Raw genomic sequence first — 13,596 nt, forward strand, 5'->3', positions numbered from 1 at the left:
AAGGGTCCTTTATTTCGTCATAAATAGGTCCACGTTGCCACCCGTTTCCCTTGACAGGGTGAGGGGCACGGGAAGCAGAGGGAGGAGGGCACAAGTCACCACTGTACCAAGGCCCTGCTGTCTTCTGGAAGAGGGCCCGGGAGAGGGCGGAGGAATGCCAGGAGGAAATGCCGGGAGGCCGAGGCCCCAGGGCCTGGCCACAGGAGGACTCCCAGGCAGGACAGACTGGAATGGCGGCCAGGGTTCCACACCCGCAGGTGGTAGACAGAGCTGCAGGGCCAGTTTAGGAAGTGTCAATCAAAGTTAACCCGGTCAGCAGGGGCCCAAAGGGGTATTCCCAGTGGCCTAAGGCCCCATGATCCAGGTCCCATTGGACCCTTGAGGGCCTGGCTTTCTGGACAGATCACAGGCTGAAAGGGGACCAGGGCCCAGGATACCTGCAGCTGAGTCTGGGGCAGACCCAGACCCTGGAAGGGAAGTGTCCAGAAAGACAAGGATGTCCCTGTCAGCAGTGGGACTTATCCCGCTGGATTAGCAGACCGTGCTGTGGCCTCAGGGGACCCTGGGCCTTGGGTCTAACCCTTTGCAGTCCCTCTCATCTTCCCAGGTGCCAGTACTACTTGGGCCCCTGCCGTCTGGAGCTTGGAAGCCTTAGCACTGCAGGGAATTTGCACAAGTTGCCCCGACCTGCAGAGGGCGCCCACACAAGGCGGCTCTGACCGCAACAGAGAACTGACTGTCCTGTGTGCATGCAGCGTGATCGGGCACTAGGAGACTAAATGCGTGTGTGTGTCTTACACAAATGTGCAGGGAAGACATCCCAGCAGGGCCTTACACACAGGGCCACTTGTGAGTGGGTCCTCACTACTTCCAGGACGAGGAAGGCCCAGACACACCAGGGAGGGAAGGTGGTATTCACATGGGGCACACGGTCCCGTTTTGGTGGTATGCCTGTGTGGGCACACCTGTGGAGGGCTGTGTGTGCCCAAGCCAGCAAACAGGAGGTGGGGAGTGTGTGCTGGGACCTAGGGGCCTCACTGCCAACTGGCACAGTGTTCGGGCAGGCTGTGCAGAATGGCCTCCAAGTTCTGCTTGTCTGCGCGGATCTCAGCGAGGTCGTTCTCGAAGCCCTGAATCTGTAGCTCCTGCTGCTCCGACTCCCGCTCCAGCAGCCTCAGTTTCCGCTGCAGGGCTCCCCGCGAGCCCAGCTGTAGCCTCAGACTTTCCAGTGCCCACTGGGTCTCATTCAGGGCCTGGGATGGGGCCTGATGGGCATCCAGTGACCCTGCAGAGAGGCACAGACACCCTCAGCAGGAGCCAGCACCCTGGTGGCCCCAGGAACCTGTTCAGCCCCCGTCCCAGGACTCTCCCTAGGTCAAACCTCCCGGAGTCTGACGGCTCACCACCTACCAGGGAAACACAGGACTGGAAGGGCTGTGGGGGCCATGAGGACCTGTGGACCTCATGGGCACACTTGGGAACTGCCCCCCTGGTGGCCCTGGATAGTGTTCACTTCTGTGCATGTACTACTACCATTGTTCAAAGAACCAAAGGCCGTGTTGAGTCCTCTCTGAGCCCCAGTTTCCCCTTCTGCAACAGTGAGAGAGAGGCCCTATGGCCCCACGAGTGGAACGTGATGCATCTATTCACCAAGGGTGCATCTGTGGGCACCACCTGTGTCGGGGCGTGGGGTTTGGGGGTGCTCTGGTTGGATCTGGAATGTCCCCAAAAGCTCATGTTGAAGGTCTGGTCCTCAAAGCAGTCACGTTCAGAGGTGGGGCTTTGGGGAAACACTTGGCTCGTGAGTGGACCTCATCCATGGATCAGTCCATGAGGGATTCCTAATCTGATGGCTTGATTGGGAAGAGGCAGAAAGTGCAGGAGGAAGGGGCTGGCTGAAGGAACTGGTTCCTTGGGAACTACATCTTTTTTGGGGGGTGAGGGGCTACCAGGGATTGAACCCAGGGGCTCTTAATCACTGAGCAATATTCCCAGCCCTTTTATATTTTTTTAAGACAGGGTCTCACTGGGTTGCTCAGGGCCCTCACTAAATTGCTGAAGCTGACCTCGAATTGGGGATCCTCCTGCCTCAGCCTCTCAAGTTGCTGGGACTGCAGGTGTGCGCCACTGCACCTGACTGGGAACTACATCTTGTCCTTCCCCTTCCTTGCCTTCTCCTCTGCTTCCCAGCCGCCATGCCATTTCACCTTGGTGTTCTCCTCTACTGAAGGCCAAAAGTAATGAAGCTGTGAGCCAAAATAAATCTTTCCTCTTCTAAGTTGATTTTCTCAGGTATTTTGTCACAGTGACAAAAACTAACAGGGTAAGCGGCAGGGTTTCTGGCTTCACAGGGGCAGTATGGGCTGCTGGTGTGGAAGGCAGGGAAGACCCTGTATGGTCAGCTCTACTTAAGGACTTCCTGAGCCTCCCCAAGCCTCGGATGAGCGGGTGGGGAAGATGCTCCTACTGGAAACTGGCAGTAGTGATACTGGTAGGGACTCCACAAGCTGCCGCCCCCACCTTGTCACTAAGTGTGACATGCAAGAGAAAGACAGAGCTCAGCCAGTTGGGAGAGCGATGGAGACAGCGCAGTGGGTCCAGAGTGGCCTTGGATCCCACTGGGCCCTGAGGCTCCTCAAGGCCCTGAGTGTCCCAGGCAAGAGAGGCTGGGTCCGAGGGCAAGAAGAGGAAGAGTGGGGCTGAGACCCGCTGGCCTGGGCAAGTTCTGCCTCCAGCAGAGACCTCGACAGGCCCCACTGTCCACAGGAAAATCCAAACAGCCTGGCCTTCGAGATTCAGAATCAGGTCACAGCCACCCCTCCACCTGCCTGGGCTGCCCAGGGCAACAGGGGCTCTGTCCAGGTCTATATGGTCAACCCCACAGCCCGGCGTCAAGCGTGGAGTTGGATGGACGGATGTGTGACGGCGACAGCAGCGGTATGGTCTGCCCTTGTAGAGCATCCGTCCCATACTGCTGTGGGGTGCAGACTGGCGGCCACAGGTACACACAGTGCCAGTCAGAGCCACATGTACACCACTCTTCCCCACCGACTGGCTGTGGGAACCTGGGCACAGTAGCTAAGATCTCTGTGCCTCAGTTTCCCCTGCAACATGGTAAGAGAGTAACTGTCCCCGCAGCAGAAGTAAGAGAGTCCTGTAAGGCCTGTGTGGGACCCACTGAGCGTGGGCCTGGTGCAGACAAACCCAGGAGCACGGTCATCCAGAGAGACCCGTGCAGTGGGGTAACCTCGAAGTCACGCCAAGTGAAACAAGCCAGTCAATAAGGGACAAATTCCACATGACTCCACTCTGCCAGGTACCTCGAGAAGTCAGGTCAGAAAGAGGAGAAGGGTAGGTGCCCGGAGCTGGAGGGCCATGGGGAGTTAGCGTTTCGTGGGGACAGTGCTTCTATTTGAGAGGCTGAGAAAGTTCTGGAGACAGGGATGGCTTGTGTGAATGTCCCTAATGTTTCAGAATAGTTTGGATCTTAAATGACCCCCAGAGGCTCATGTACTGGGGGCTTGGTCCCCAGCCCAGGGACACGATTGGGAGGTGGTAGCACCTATAGCGGGTGGGGCCTAGTGGAAGGAAGTTAGGTCCCTGGGGACGTCCCATGAAGGGGATCTCAGGATCCTGGCCCCTTCCTGTGTCTCTTTGCTTCCCAAGGGGAACAGGCCCCTCTGCCATGATGTTCTGGGCCACCAGAGGCCCAAAGCACAGGAACAAGGACAGATACCTCTGAAACTTGGAGCTGAAATAAACTCTTCCTCTCCCCCATCTCCCTCCAGTGCTGGGGACTAAATCCAGGGCCTCATTCATGATAGACAAGCCCTCTATCCCTGAGCTACAGCCCCAGCCCTTTGACCTTCTGAGAGAGGGCCTCGCTAAGTTGCTCAGGCTGGCCTCAAACTTGTAATCCTCCTGCTTCAGTCTTCAGAGTTGCTGGGGGGACAGATGTGCACCCCCTCACCCAGCACCACTCCTCCTTTTAAGTTGATTATCTCGGGTATTTTGTCACAGTAGCAGACAGCTAACACTCGCTGAACGGCACACTGAAATATGTTATAATGGTAAATACCGTTATGTGCATTTTTCCACAATTTTTTAAAAAAATGTGCAACGTTCACTTCAATGTAACTGCTCTGACTCTTGTCCTCCCACGAGGGGCCTCTGGGACCTCCATGCCTTGGTGGGGGCTGTCCCCTTCACCTACAAGCCTCTTCCTGGCCCACCTGGAGTTTGACCTCCTTCCTAAGAGCGGCTGTCTTCTGGTTCTCTCCGCACCCAGGGCTGTGGAAAGCACTTTCCAAGTGACTCCGCTGTTACTCCCATCTTATGGGTGGGGGCCTCGGGGGAGTGCCATGCCCAAGGTCTCACCACCAAGGAGGGACAGAGCTAGACCTGAACCCTGGTCTTCCTGATTCTAAATCAGCTTCCAATCCTCAGTGCTGCCCACCCTGGTCTCTGAGATGTCCCTTTTCCCTTGGGCCCTGCGCATTGACCTGCTTCTCCGGGACTCAGAGGTGTTCGAGTACCTGAGTGTTCTGCCTCCCTCCTGGGCCAGTCTGGGGCCTGGGGCGCAGAGAAGCATGCCAAGTGAAGGGCTTCGAGACACCCGCCCTGCTCCTCTCGGGGCTGGGGTGGGTGAGGGCCACGGGGTGGGGATGGAGATGTGGCACGTTTCCTGGGGCTGCGCCTCATAGGAAGATGTCCCCAGGGACTTGGAGTTCAGGGCCAGCCTCGGGGTCTCCTTACCCAGCCTGGCGAGTAGCTCCGACAAGGCCTCGATGTCCTTCTCCAGGGAGATGCGAGACTCCCGGATGTGCCGCTCCACTGTGCTCAGCCTGGCACCCACCTTTGGGGAGGGGTAAGAGCTGGAGCAGGTCCCTCCTGGCCGCCAGGGGCAGGGGCCATGGGGCACACCTACCAGCTCAGCTTCCCTCAGCTCCCGACTGTGTGCTCCAGAGATCAGCGCCAGCTGGGAGGCCTGCTGGAGGGTGGCCTGTGTCTGGCTGGCGAGCCGGCTGGCCCGGCGGTGGCCCTGCTTCCCCTCCCTCAGCAAGGTCCTGGCGAGCTGCAGGTGGGCATCAGGGGTAGGGAGAAGAGGGAGACTGGAGTAAGACCTTCTGGATGAAGAGCTCTTACGGCCAAGATGGGGAGCCGTGGTCAGCTTCCTGCACAGAGCACGCGCCCATTCACCCAGCCACGCTTTTGTTTTTGTTTTCCTGGTACTTAGGGACTGAACTTGGGGCGCTTTACCATTGAGCCCCATCCTCAGTCCGCTTTACTTTTTATTTTGAGACAGTCTCACTAAGGTGCTGAATCTGGCCTTGAACTTGCAAACCTCCTGCCTCAGCCTCCGCAGCCACTCACTCTCACATTCAACAAATATGCACTGGATGTGGGCTTGGTGCTGGGCACCAGCAAAACTGCAGGAAACCACTCATTTCTCCCTGGAGGAGAGCCATTCCGACTCTATTACAGACAGACAAACGGAGGCACAGAGAGGAGGCGGAGGCCGGCCAAAGTCCAGTGGCAGGACAAGAAACCGATCGTGGGGATGCCCACTTCAAGTCCAGCCCCTCTGAAGCCTGGGCGACCATGACGATCTTCACTTGTGGTGTGAGCCTGAAGGTGAAGCAGAGCTGGGGACAGCCACTAGAACAGGGCCCCAGTGACAGAAAAGCCAGCCATTTAGGTAAGGAAGGTAGGCAAGTCCAGGTGTGAGTCCTGGTTATGTAACTGAAGTCCTGAAACCTGGCTGAGCCTCAGGGTCCTCACCAGACACCCTGGGGGACAGCAACGACACCTATTTCATGAAGAATCAACGAGGTCACCTGTGTGAGGCTCCGAGCTAAGAGCGGGGGCCCCGGCAGCAGTTAGTAACAGTCAGCAGGAGACCGGGAAGAGGGCAGCTGTGTGTCCCCGTCCCTGCCACAGGCCCAGAGGGTAGGAAAGCCACTGTCTCCGTAGCCCTGGCCTGACCTGGGCATTGTCCTTGGCCGACAGCTCTGCTTCTCTGCTCTTCTTCCTGGCGCTGGAGGAGAGAGAAGTGGCATTTCCCAGCATCCTCTCTGCTTGCTGGGTCCTCTTCTCCGCGTCTGCGAGGAGCCTGTCCCGGGTGACACCCGCCTTCCTCTGCAGGGCGGCCTGGTCCTTGGGCCGCGGAAACTGCGCCTTCATCCCTGCAAACCCGGTGGAGCCTGCGTCAGGGCCAGGCTCACCCCTGGAACTCCTGCCCAGTGGTCTCGCTGCTCAACCACCCCAGATCCTGGCTTGAGGGGAGTGGAGGTTTGAGACCCGTGACATCAGCCTGTGACCTTCTCAGGCTCACCCAGGAGAAACCACAAAGGAGCAAGAGGTGCAGAGAACTTAAAGGTGCACATTACGTTACATTATGACATCTGTTAAAGTCATCAAATGACACGGTGGTCAACGCTGGGAGCAGCCGTGGGGGTGGGGACCCACAGCACCATTCATGGTACCACCCATTCCTAACAGATGCACCAACAGACTACCCTAGTGGAGACCAAGAGCCATAGGTAACTAGGAGGAGGATGAGGAAGGAAAGATGAGCGAGAAGTTCCAGAAATTTACGATAATGATATTGCAGGCACCAAATGCTCTATTTACCACCGAGCTCCCAGGCAGGCAAGACAAAAAGGGAAAGGTTACAATTCTCATAGACTTTATCTAGTAAGAAGTTGTTTCCCTCTGGATAATGAAGGGGACTTTTCTATTCTTTTCCTTTCCTTTCCAATAGAATTTTGAGAGAAATTTATTAGGAGGAGTACAGGTGACAGTAGACAAGAGTCAATTTTTAAAAAGAATCAAGTCTTCCAATTTCGGGGGGCAAAATATTATATAATTGTTGTATCCAAAAATTAGATCCACTTTTTGTTTCTTGTATACAAAATGGGTGCATTCCATTAAGCCTAATTCTCAGGCTGTTCATACATGTTACAGGAAACGCCGAGTGAGTTAGTAAAGTGAACTGCTCTCCTCCTCACAGGGCTTCTCGGGCCTTGATACTCTGAAGTGGGCAGGGTGAGCCTTGAGAGAGCACTGGAGACATTTCCTGAACTCATCTGGGCACACGCCTGCCTTGGCAGAGCAGTCACAGGCTAGGAGACCCCAGGCCACGCCCCACGGAAGGCAGCACCTCGGCCCCTTGTGCAAAGTTTCCCCCCATCTCCTGCACCAACTGAGCCTAGGCCCTGGCGCAGGGGGAGTGGGCGCGGTGGGATGGACGGGGGAAGAGCCGGGGAGGAGGGTGGAGGTCAGTCTGTGTGTGAACATGGAGCAGGGCCAGGGAGGCCAACTGCCACCCAGCACGTGCAGGAACTGCAGGAACGTATTCTGGAACCACCCAGCAGTGGGATGGCCTCATAAGTAGGGAACAGCTCACGGCTGGGGACAGCAGCAAACAGCAGGTGAGTGAGCCCTGCAGGGCAGATTCCCAGCAGGTGACGTTGACACCCTTTCACAATCCTGATGTCTAAAATTCCCTTATTAGGAGTCGCTGAAAGAACTTGTTCCTAATGTGACTCTGGTTCACAAACACACAGCCAGGACTTTCCGCAGAAGGCCCCCCAGCCAGCAGGTGACCAGGACTTTAGGCCACTGGGGAATGTGGAGGTGGGAGGCCTGGAGGGTCAGGCCCAGGGCTGGAGGGACTGACAGATGGCCATCACAAGCCTGGCTCCTGGTCCCAGGCCCTAAGAGACTCCTGGGCTGGGGATCGTCCCTACCTGTCTTGACTGTTGGATAAGGAACCACCCGGCTTCTCTGTGGAGCAGAGAGGACACACAGACGCCCACTACCCTGGGGACCTGGAGCTGGGGCATGCTGACCCTGGTGGTTTCCACTCTGCTAAGCTCTGACCTGGGGTGGATGAGCAGCCTGTACTTCGCCTGCCCGTTTCGGCCTCATTTCTCTAAAGCTCAAACGAGGCCTGGCCCCGCAGGGACCCCGCTGCCTTCTGCAGAACAGCCCCACTTGCTCCCGGGAGCTCCAGCTCAGACTCTCTCCCCATGGGGTCCCCAGGGGTCTGTGCAAGGTCTGATGGTCCTGGGGTGGGTGGGATGGCAGGTGGGCTGGTACCCAGGGAGCCATGTGCAAGACGGGGAGAGATGTGCAGCCTGGGGAGGGGTCCTGAGATGGGGCAGGGGTGGCCACATGGCTTAGGCCCACACCACTGGACTTCTGACCCCCACACCAGGCCTGCACTTGCTGAGGTGAGTCTGGTGGCTGTCAGGGTACTTGTGTCATAGAGCCCAGGGCTCAACTGGGCACACATACCTTCCAGGTCAGCCAGCAGGGTCTTAGCTCCTGTGACGGTCACTGTGGCAGCCTGGACAGATGAGGAAGCCCGGGCCAGAGCAGCTGTGGCCTCCTGGCGCAGCTGGAGGGAGAAGAGAGTCTGAAGGCAGAGTCCACAGACCAGGTCCCCAAGCATCACTCACCTCACCTCTGACATGGAGTTACCCAACCCCCTCAATGATGCCACACCTGACCCTTCCCCTGAAGACACCTGAGGCACTGTGGAGGGAAACCCAGCACAAGAACCGAAGGACAGAGGACAAGGGACACTCCTTTCCAGGAGCGTTTTTTGCTTTTGCTTCGGCCAACTGGCCAATGGACCATCATCAGCTCCTCCTCGCAGGAGGGCAGCTTCTTCCACCACCACGAAAGGAAACTGGGTGCTTCAAGATCTGGGGTTTGATGGAGGCATGGGCAAAGACAGCATGTCCAGCCATAGAGGGACCCAAGTGTCCAGGGCAAGAGGAGAGGGAGGAGGGGAGGGAAGGGGAAGTGCTGGGATTTGAGCCAATTATATCCAGGCTTTTAAAATTATGTCAGAGTGCACCCTAACGTTTATGTGACTAAAGAGAAATGAAGCTCTGGAAGGAGGAAGCAGGGTGCTGGGGGGGGGGTGGGCAGGGCCTCTGTGCACGGGCGTCTGGCCTTGATGGACGACAGCTCTCAGAGGGGGTCAGGGAGGTTACCCTCCTCCTGGCCCCTCTCTAGACGGTGGACCAGTGGACCCCACGGGCAGGCACTATCCTGGGGACCCCCACAGCAAAGCTCTCCAGGTGTGGGGCAGGCCTGGGCCCCATTCCTCAGTTCCTCACAAAGAAACGCTTTTCCTGTCTTTAAAGGGAAGATGCGCCGGGCGCGGTAGACACGCCTATGATCCCAGCAACTCGGGAGGCTGAGGCAGGAGGATCGCAAGTTCAAAACCAGCCTCAGCAACTTAGCAGGGCCCTAAGGCACTCAGTGAGACCCTGTCTCTAATAAAATACAAAACAGGGCAGGGGTGCGGCTCAGTGGTCCAGTGCCCCTGAGTTCAATCCCCAGTACAAAAAAAACGGGGAAGATGAAGGTAGTCCAGCTAGGCCACCTTGGCACTGCGGGTGGGACCTGGCCGAGGTCTGAGGGTCAGGCCCTGGAAGGCACCACATGGCTTTCCTGAACCTGAGGCTCACACTGTGTTGCATCAAATGCCCAACCCCGTGGGAGCGCATGTAAAGGGGCAGGGGGATCCTTTGTACTTTCTTTTTAAAATATTTTTAATTGTAGCTGGACATAATACCTTTTTTTCATTTTTACGTGGCTGCCGGGGATTGAGCCCAGGGCCTCACACATGCAGGCAAGCGCTCTACCCCTGAGCCCCAGCCCCAGCCCCAGTCCCTCTGGTACTTTCTTTATAACATTTTTGTAACCCTAAAACTATTTCCAAATAGAAAACTTTTTTCAAAGTTTTCTGGTACTGGGGATGAGACCCATGGGTGTTTAACGACTTAGTCATATCCCAGCCCTTTTAATTTTTCATTTTGAGGCAGGGTCTTGCTAAGCTGCTTAGGGTCTCACTCAGTTGCTGAGGCTGGCTTTGAACTTGTGATCCTCATGCCTCAGCTTCTCAAGGAACTGAGATCATAGGCATGTGCCACTGTGCATCAAATGAAAAGTTTTTAAAAAAGTTATCTTGAGCCAGGTGCAGTGGCACATGCCTGTCATCCCAGCGGCTCAGGAGGCTGGGACAGGAGAATTGCGAGTTCAAAGCCAGCCTCAGCAATAGTGAGGTGCTCAGCAACTCAGTGAGACCCTGTCTCTAAATAAAATACAAAATAGGGCTGGGGATGTGGCTCAGTGGTCGAGTGCCTCCGAGTTCAATCCTGGTTATCTTGAAGGGGTCTTTGACACTCTCAAAGGTCCAGAACAACTGGCGTAGTCAGATCCACCCCTCATTCTCCTTGAGTTCCCCAATCATCCGGTGCCTTCTCTCCTAGACTGCCAACACCAGGCTGTGTGGTTGAGCACTGAGTCCAGGGTCAGCTCAAAGTAGGTGCTCACTCAGTATCTGGCCCTCTGATGACAGAAGGAGGGAATGAACAAGAACCACCAGCTGTAACTGACACTGAGAAGGGTGGGCGTCGCCTGCGTCTGCCTGTCCATGTGTCTGTCCTTCCTGCCTCTTCGTGAACCCTTGCTCAGGCTGCCTGAGGGTCCTGGAGCCTGGGAGAAGGCACCAGAGAAATGGAAAGAGCTCCTTCCTGTCCTTCTCCTTCCCTAGACCCCAGATCTCCGCCAGGGCAGCCCCTGCCTCCTGCAGCTGCCCTGCTCCAAAGAAGCACAGGGGCTCACCTGTGTGAGGGGCTCTGTCTTCTGCAGCACTGCCTGGGCAGTGGCCCGGAGGGTGCCGACAGCCTCGGTGGCCACACGTTCTCTTGATGCAACTGTCTTCTCCAGGACTTGCGCTTTGGAGTCCAGGTCCCCAGCTTGGGAATTCAGAGGCTGTGGAGAGATGGTGGCTCAGGTGGGGGCTAGGGACCAGACCCTTTACTCAGAGAAAGAGGCCCCGCTGGGCTGAGGGTCAGCCTGGGGCTGCCAGCCCTGCACCAAGTCTCATGCCTCTGAAGAGTCGGTGCCTCCACTGCCCCAGCAGCCCAGGGACAGGGACAAGGACAAGGACAGTGAGGGTGGAGCTAGTGTGGACCCTGGGAAGCTGAGGGGCCACAGCAGAGAAGGGAGGCCAGGGAGGCTCAGAGCCTAGCCGCACTGCCCTCTAGCTATGCATCTCCCAACGGCAAAGTGAGAATCTCTCCCCGGCCCCCACTCCCTTACCCAAAACCTCCAGCAGATAGGCTTCAGAATGCAGAATTTTTCAAACCGTGCAAAGCAGAGCTGCTCAGGAGCTGCACGTGAGCCAGGCCCCTCATGGTATTTCGGACAGCAGCCCACCACACATATTAATACCCCCATGTCACACCTCACAGGCAGCAGAGGGACAAAGCAGCCATGGGCAGGCGGTCTGGGTCAGGTTCGGTCCCAAATGCACTTCATTTGTATAAGTTTACTGCCTGGGGACAGAACCCAGGGCCTGACGCATGCTAGACATGTGCTCTGCTACCAGGCGGCACCCCCAGCCAGCTAACTGCTTTATTAAAGCTTGATTTCTGAGTTGGGGGATTTCAGGATTACTGTACAGACAGGCTGGGCCTGATGCATTCAGAGTTGGCGAGCACAGGATGGTGGGCTCGCAGGAGATGCCCGGATGCCCTCTCCGCCCCCGTGGAATCAACACTGAAATAGCCTAACAGACCAGGTCCCTGTGACAGATGAAGTCACTGAGGCTCAGGGAGGGAAAGTCCTTGGCCAAGGTCACAAAGCTGGAGTAGCAGAGCTGAGGTTTCCTCCCATGTCTGGCTGGCATCCTTACCACCGTCATTAGCATGGAGAAGAGGCCGCAGCCTTGATATTGTTCTAATCAGCAACAAAGAGCAGCCGAGCTCTAACCCCGCCAAGCCCTGGGGTGGATTATCTCCTTTTATTTCACTTTTTAAGTTTTATCTTTGGCGGTGCTGGGCCTTGTGCATGCTAGGCAAGTGCTCTAGCACTGAGCCACCTCCAACTCTTCAGCCATTTTTTAAATCTTGAGACAGGGTCTCAGGAAATTGCCCAGATTGGACTCAAACTTGAGGTTCTCTTGCCTCAGCCTCCCAAGTAGCTGGGATTAAGGTGTGAGATCCAGCTATGATTATCTCGTTTTAATCAACCACATACAGTTAAATATAAGCCAATGCCCTGTCTCTGCCCACTGGATTTCTCCAGCCTCTAGAGTGTCCGCCCCTACCCCATGCAGAGCTTCGATGATGACTGAGCTGACCGGTGCTGCAGGGACGGCCAGCAAGGCCCCGTGTGGGGCTGTATCATTAATGACGTGCTGCATGGCGGCCAGCGCCCTCTCAGCTTTGGGCAGTGCCTCTGCCACAGCCGTGCCCAGCGCCTTCTGGGCTTCCTGGACCTCCTGGTACCTGGAAGGAGACAGAGGCCAGGCTGGCTCACCAAGCAGGGCACAGGGCTGTCCCTCCCCATTGCTGTCTGGGTCCCTGGCTGGAGCCCAGGCTTTGCAAAGTCCTCTCCAACATCCTGGGCTGGTTGGCACCCAGCAGCTGGCCTTGGAAAGTGCTGCTTCTCTGCAGCCGTGCAGTGCACCAGGAAGGCAATGAACAAGCACATTCTTCTTTCTTCATTCATTCAGTTCACCCACTCTTTTCTGGAAGGGCTCCCGCCTGCTCTCCACCCGACAAGCACATGGTTTGCAGATGTTCAGCTGGTCTGGGTGAAGTGTGAGGAGGAAGATGCCTGGCGTGGGAAGCACGTGGCCAGGGCCCTGTCCTTGCTGGTGACCCTGAGCCTGTCACTGTCCACAGACAGTGACCCCTGGGCTGTGCAGTGGCTACAGGGAGTGTAGCCTGAAGTCTGTGGTTTCTTGTCCTGGCCAGCTGCCCAGAGCCCAACCCACGTGGTCCTGCCCCACCATGGCCACCACTGGGGCGGAGCCTTCCTCCTCCACCCTCAGCTTCCTTTCCACCCCTTATCAGTCCCAGAAGGACAGTGCTTCCCACCAGGGGTGGGTCATGTGACCTCACCCCAGCCCAGCCAACTGGCTGGACACCCAATCCCAGCTGAGCCAAGCAGATTGTCTCATCTAGAAATGAAAATGTGAAGCTCAGGCAAAAGGCTGCAGATCACCTTGACCCTTGAACTGAGCTGGTGCCAAAGAGGAGCTACCTGGACTTGGTGGGAGGACTTGGGGCTTGCTGCTGGGAGGGAGGGAGGGAGATTGATTCACTGTTCGGGGTTCCAGTTCAGCCCTGGAAAGTGGCTGCTACCTCGTAGCTTTCAAATGAGCTGGAAAGGCAGTGAGCAGACCACACTCTTCCTTCCTTATTAATTCAGTCCACCAACGGGTCTCACAGGCCCATAGGTCCAAGTGGGACGCAGACCGCAGACTCCCCAACCAACCACCAAGCACCTTAGGAACCAGGGGAAGCTGGTTCTGGAGCCAGCAGCCTCTGTGTAGGCCCCGTGGGCTCCCGGAGGTTAAGCCCAAGCTTCTACTGCACCTGGGGAGGTCTCACCTGTCCTCCAGTTCCCGCTGGGTCTCCAGGGCCACTCTACCATCCACCAGACTCTGGAGCAGCACGTAGCTTGTGTTGGAGGTGAGCAGGGCACGCCGTGCAGCAGCTTCGATCTTGGCAGCAGTGTCCCTGTGGCTATGCAAGCACCCCGGCCATCAACAAGAGTCCA

General features: G+C 56.7%; 1 protein-coding gene across 3 annotated transcripts in view; it reads right to left on the minus strand.

The window, feature by feature from the left end:
• LAMC3 (laminin subunit gamma 3) overlaps positions 1–13,596 on the minus strand; it is a 51,984-nt gene continuing 38,388 nt past the window's right edge. For 2 of the 3 annotated variants that reach the window (XM_081267928.1, XM_081267927.1), the window contains exons 21-28: positions 13,428–13,562; positions 12,137–12,317; positions 10,648–10,797; positions 8,302–8,404; positions 5,986–6,185; positions 4,928–5,074; positions 4,756–4,855; positions 1–1,285 (exon numbers count right to left, since the gene is read on the minus strand). In XM_081267928.1, coding sequence (XP_081124054.1) covers positions 1,035–1,285; positions 4,756–4,855; positions 4,928–5,074; positions 5,986–6,185; positions 8,302–8,404; positions 10,648–10,797; positions 12,137–12,317; positions 13,428–13,562 — 1,267 coding nt within the window. In that variant the 3' untranslated portion in view covers positions 1–1,034. The remainder of the gene's footprint in view (positions 1,286–4,755; positions 4,856–4,927; positions 5,075–5,985; positions 6,186–8,301; positions 8,405–10,647; positions 10,798–12,136; positions 12,318–13,427; positions 13,563–13,596) is intronic. The other variant, XM_081267929.1, reaches the window with a different exon arrangement.

This window comes from Spermophilus citellus (genome assembly GCF_964194105.1).
Source record: "Spermophilus citellus genome assembly, chromosome: 2".
Taxonomy (NCBI): Eukaryota; Metazoa; Chordata; class Mammalia; order Rodentia; family Sciuridae; genus Spermophilus; species Spermophilus citellus.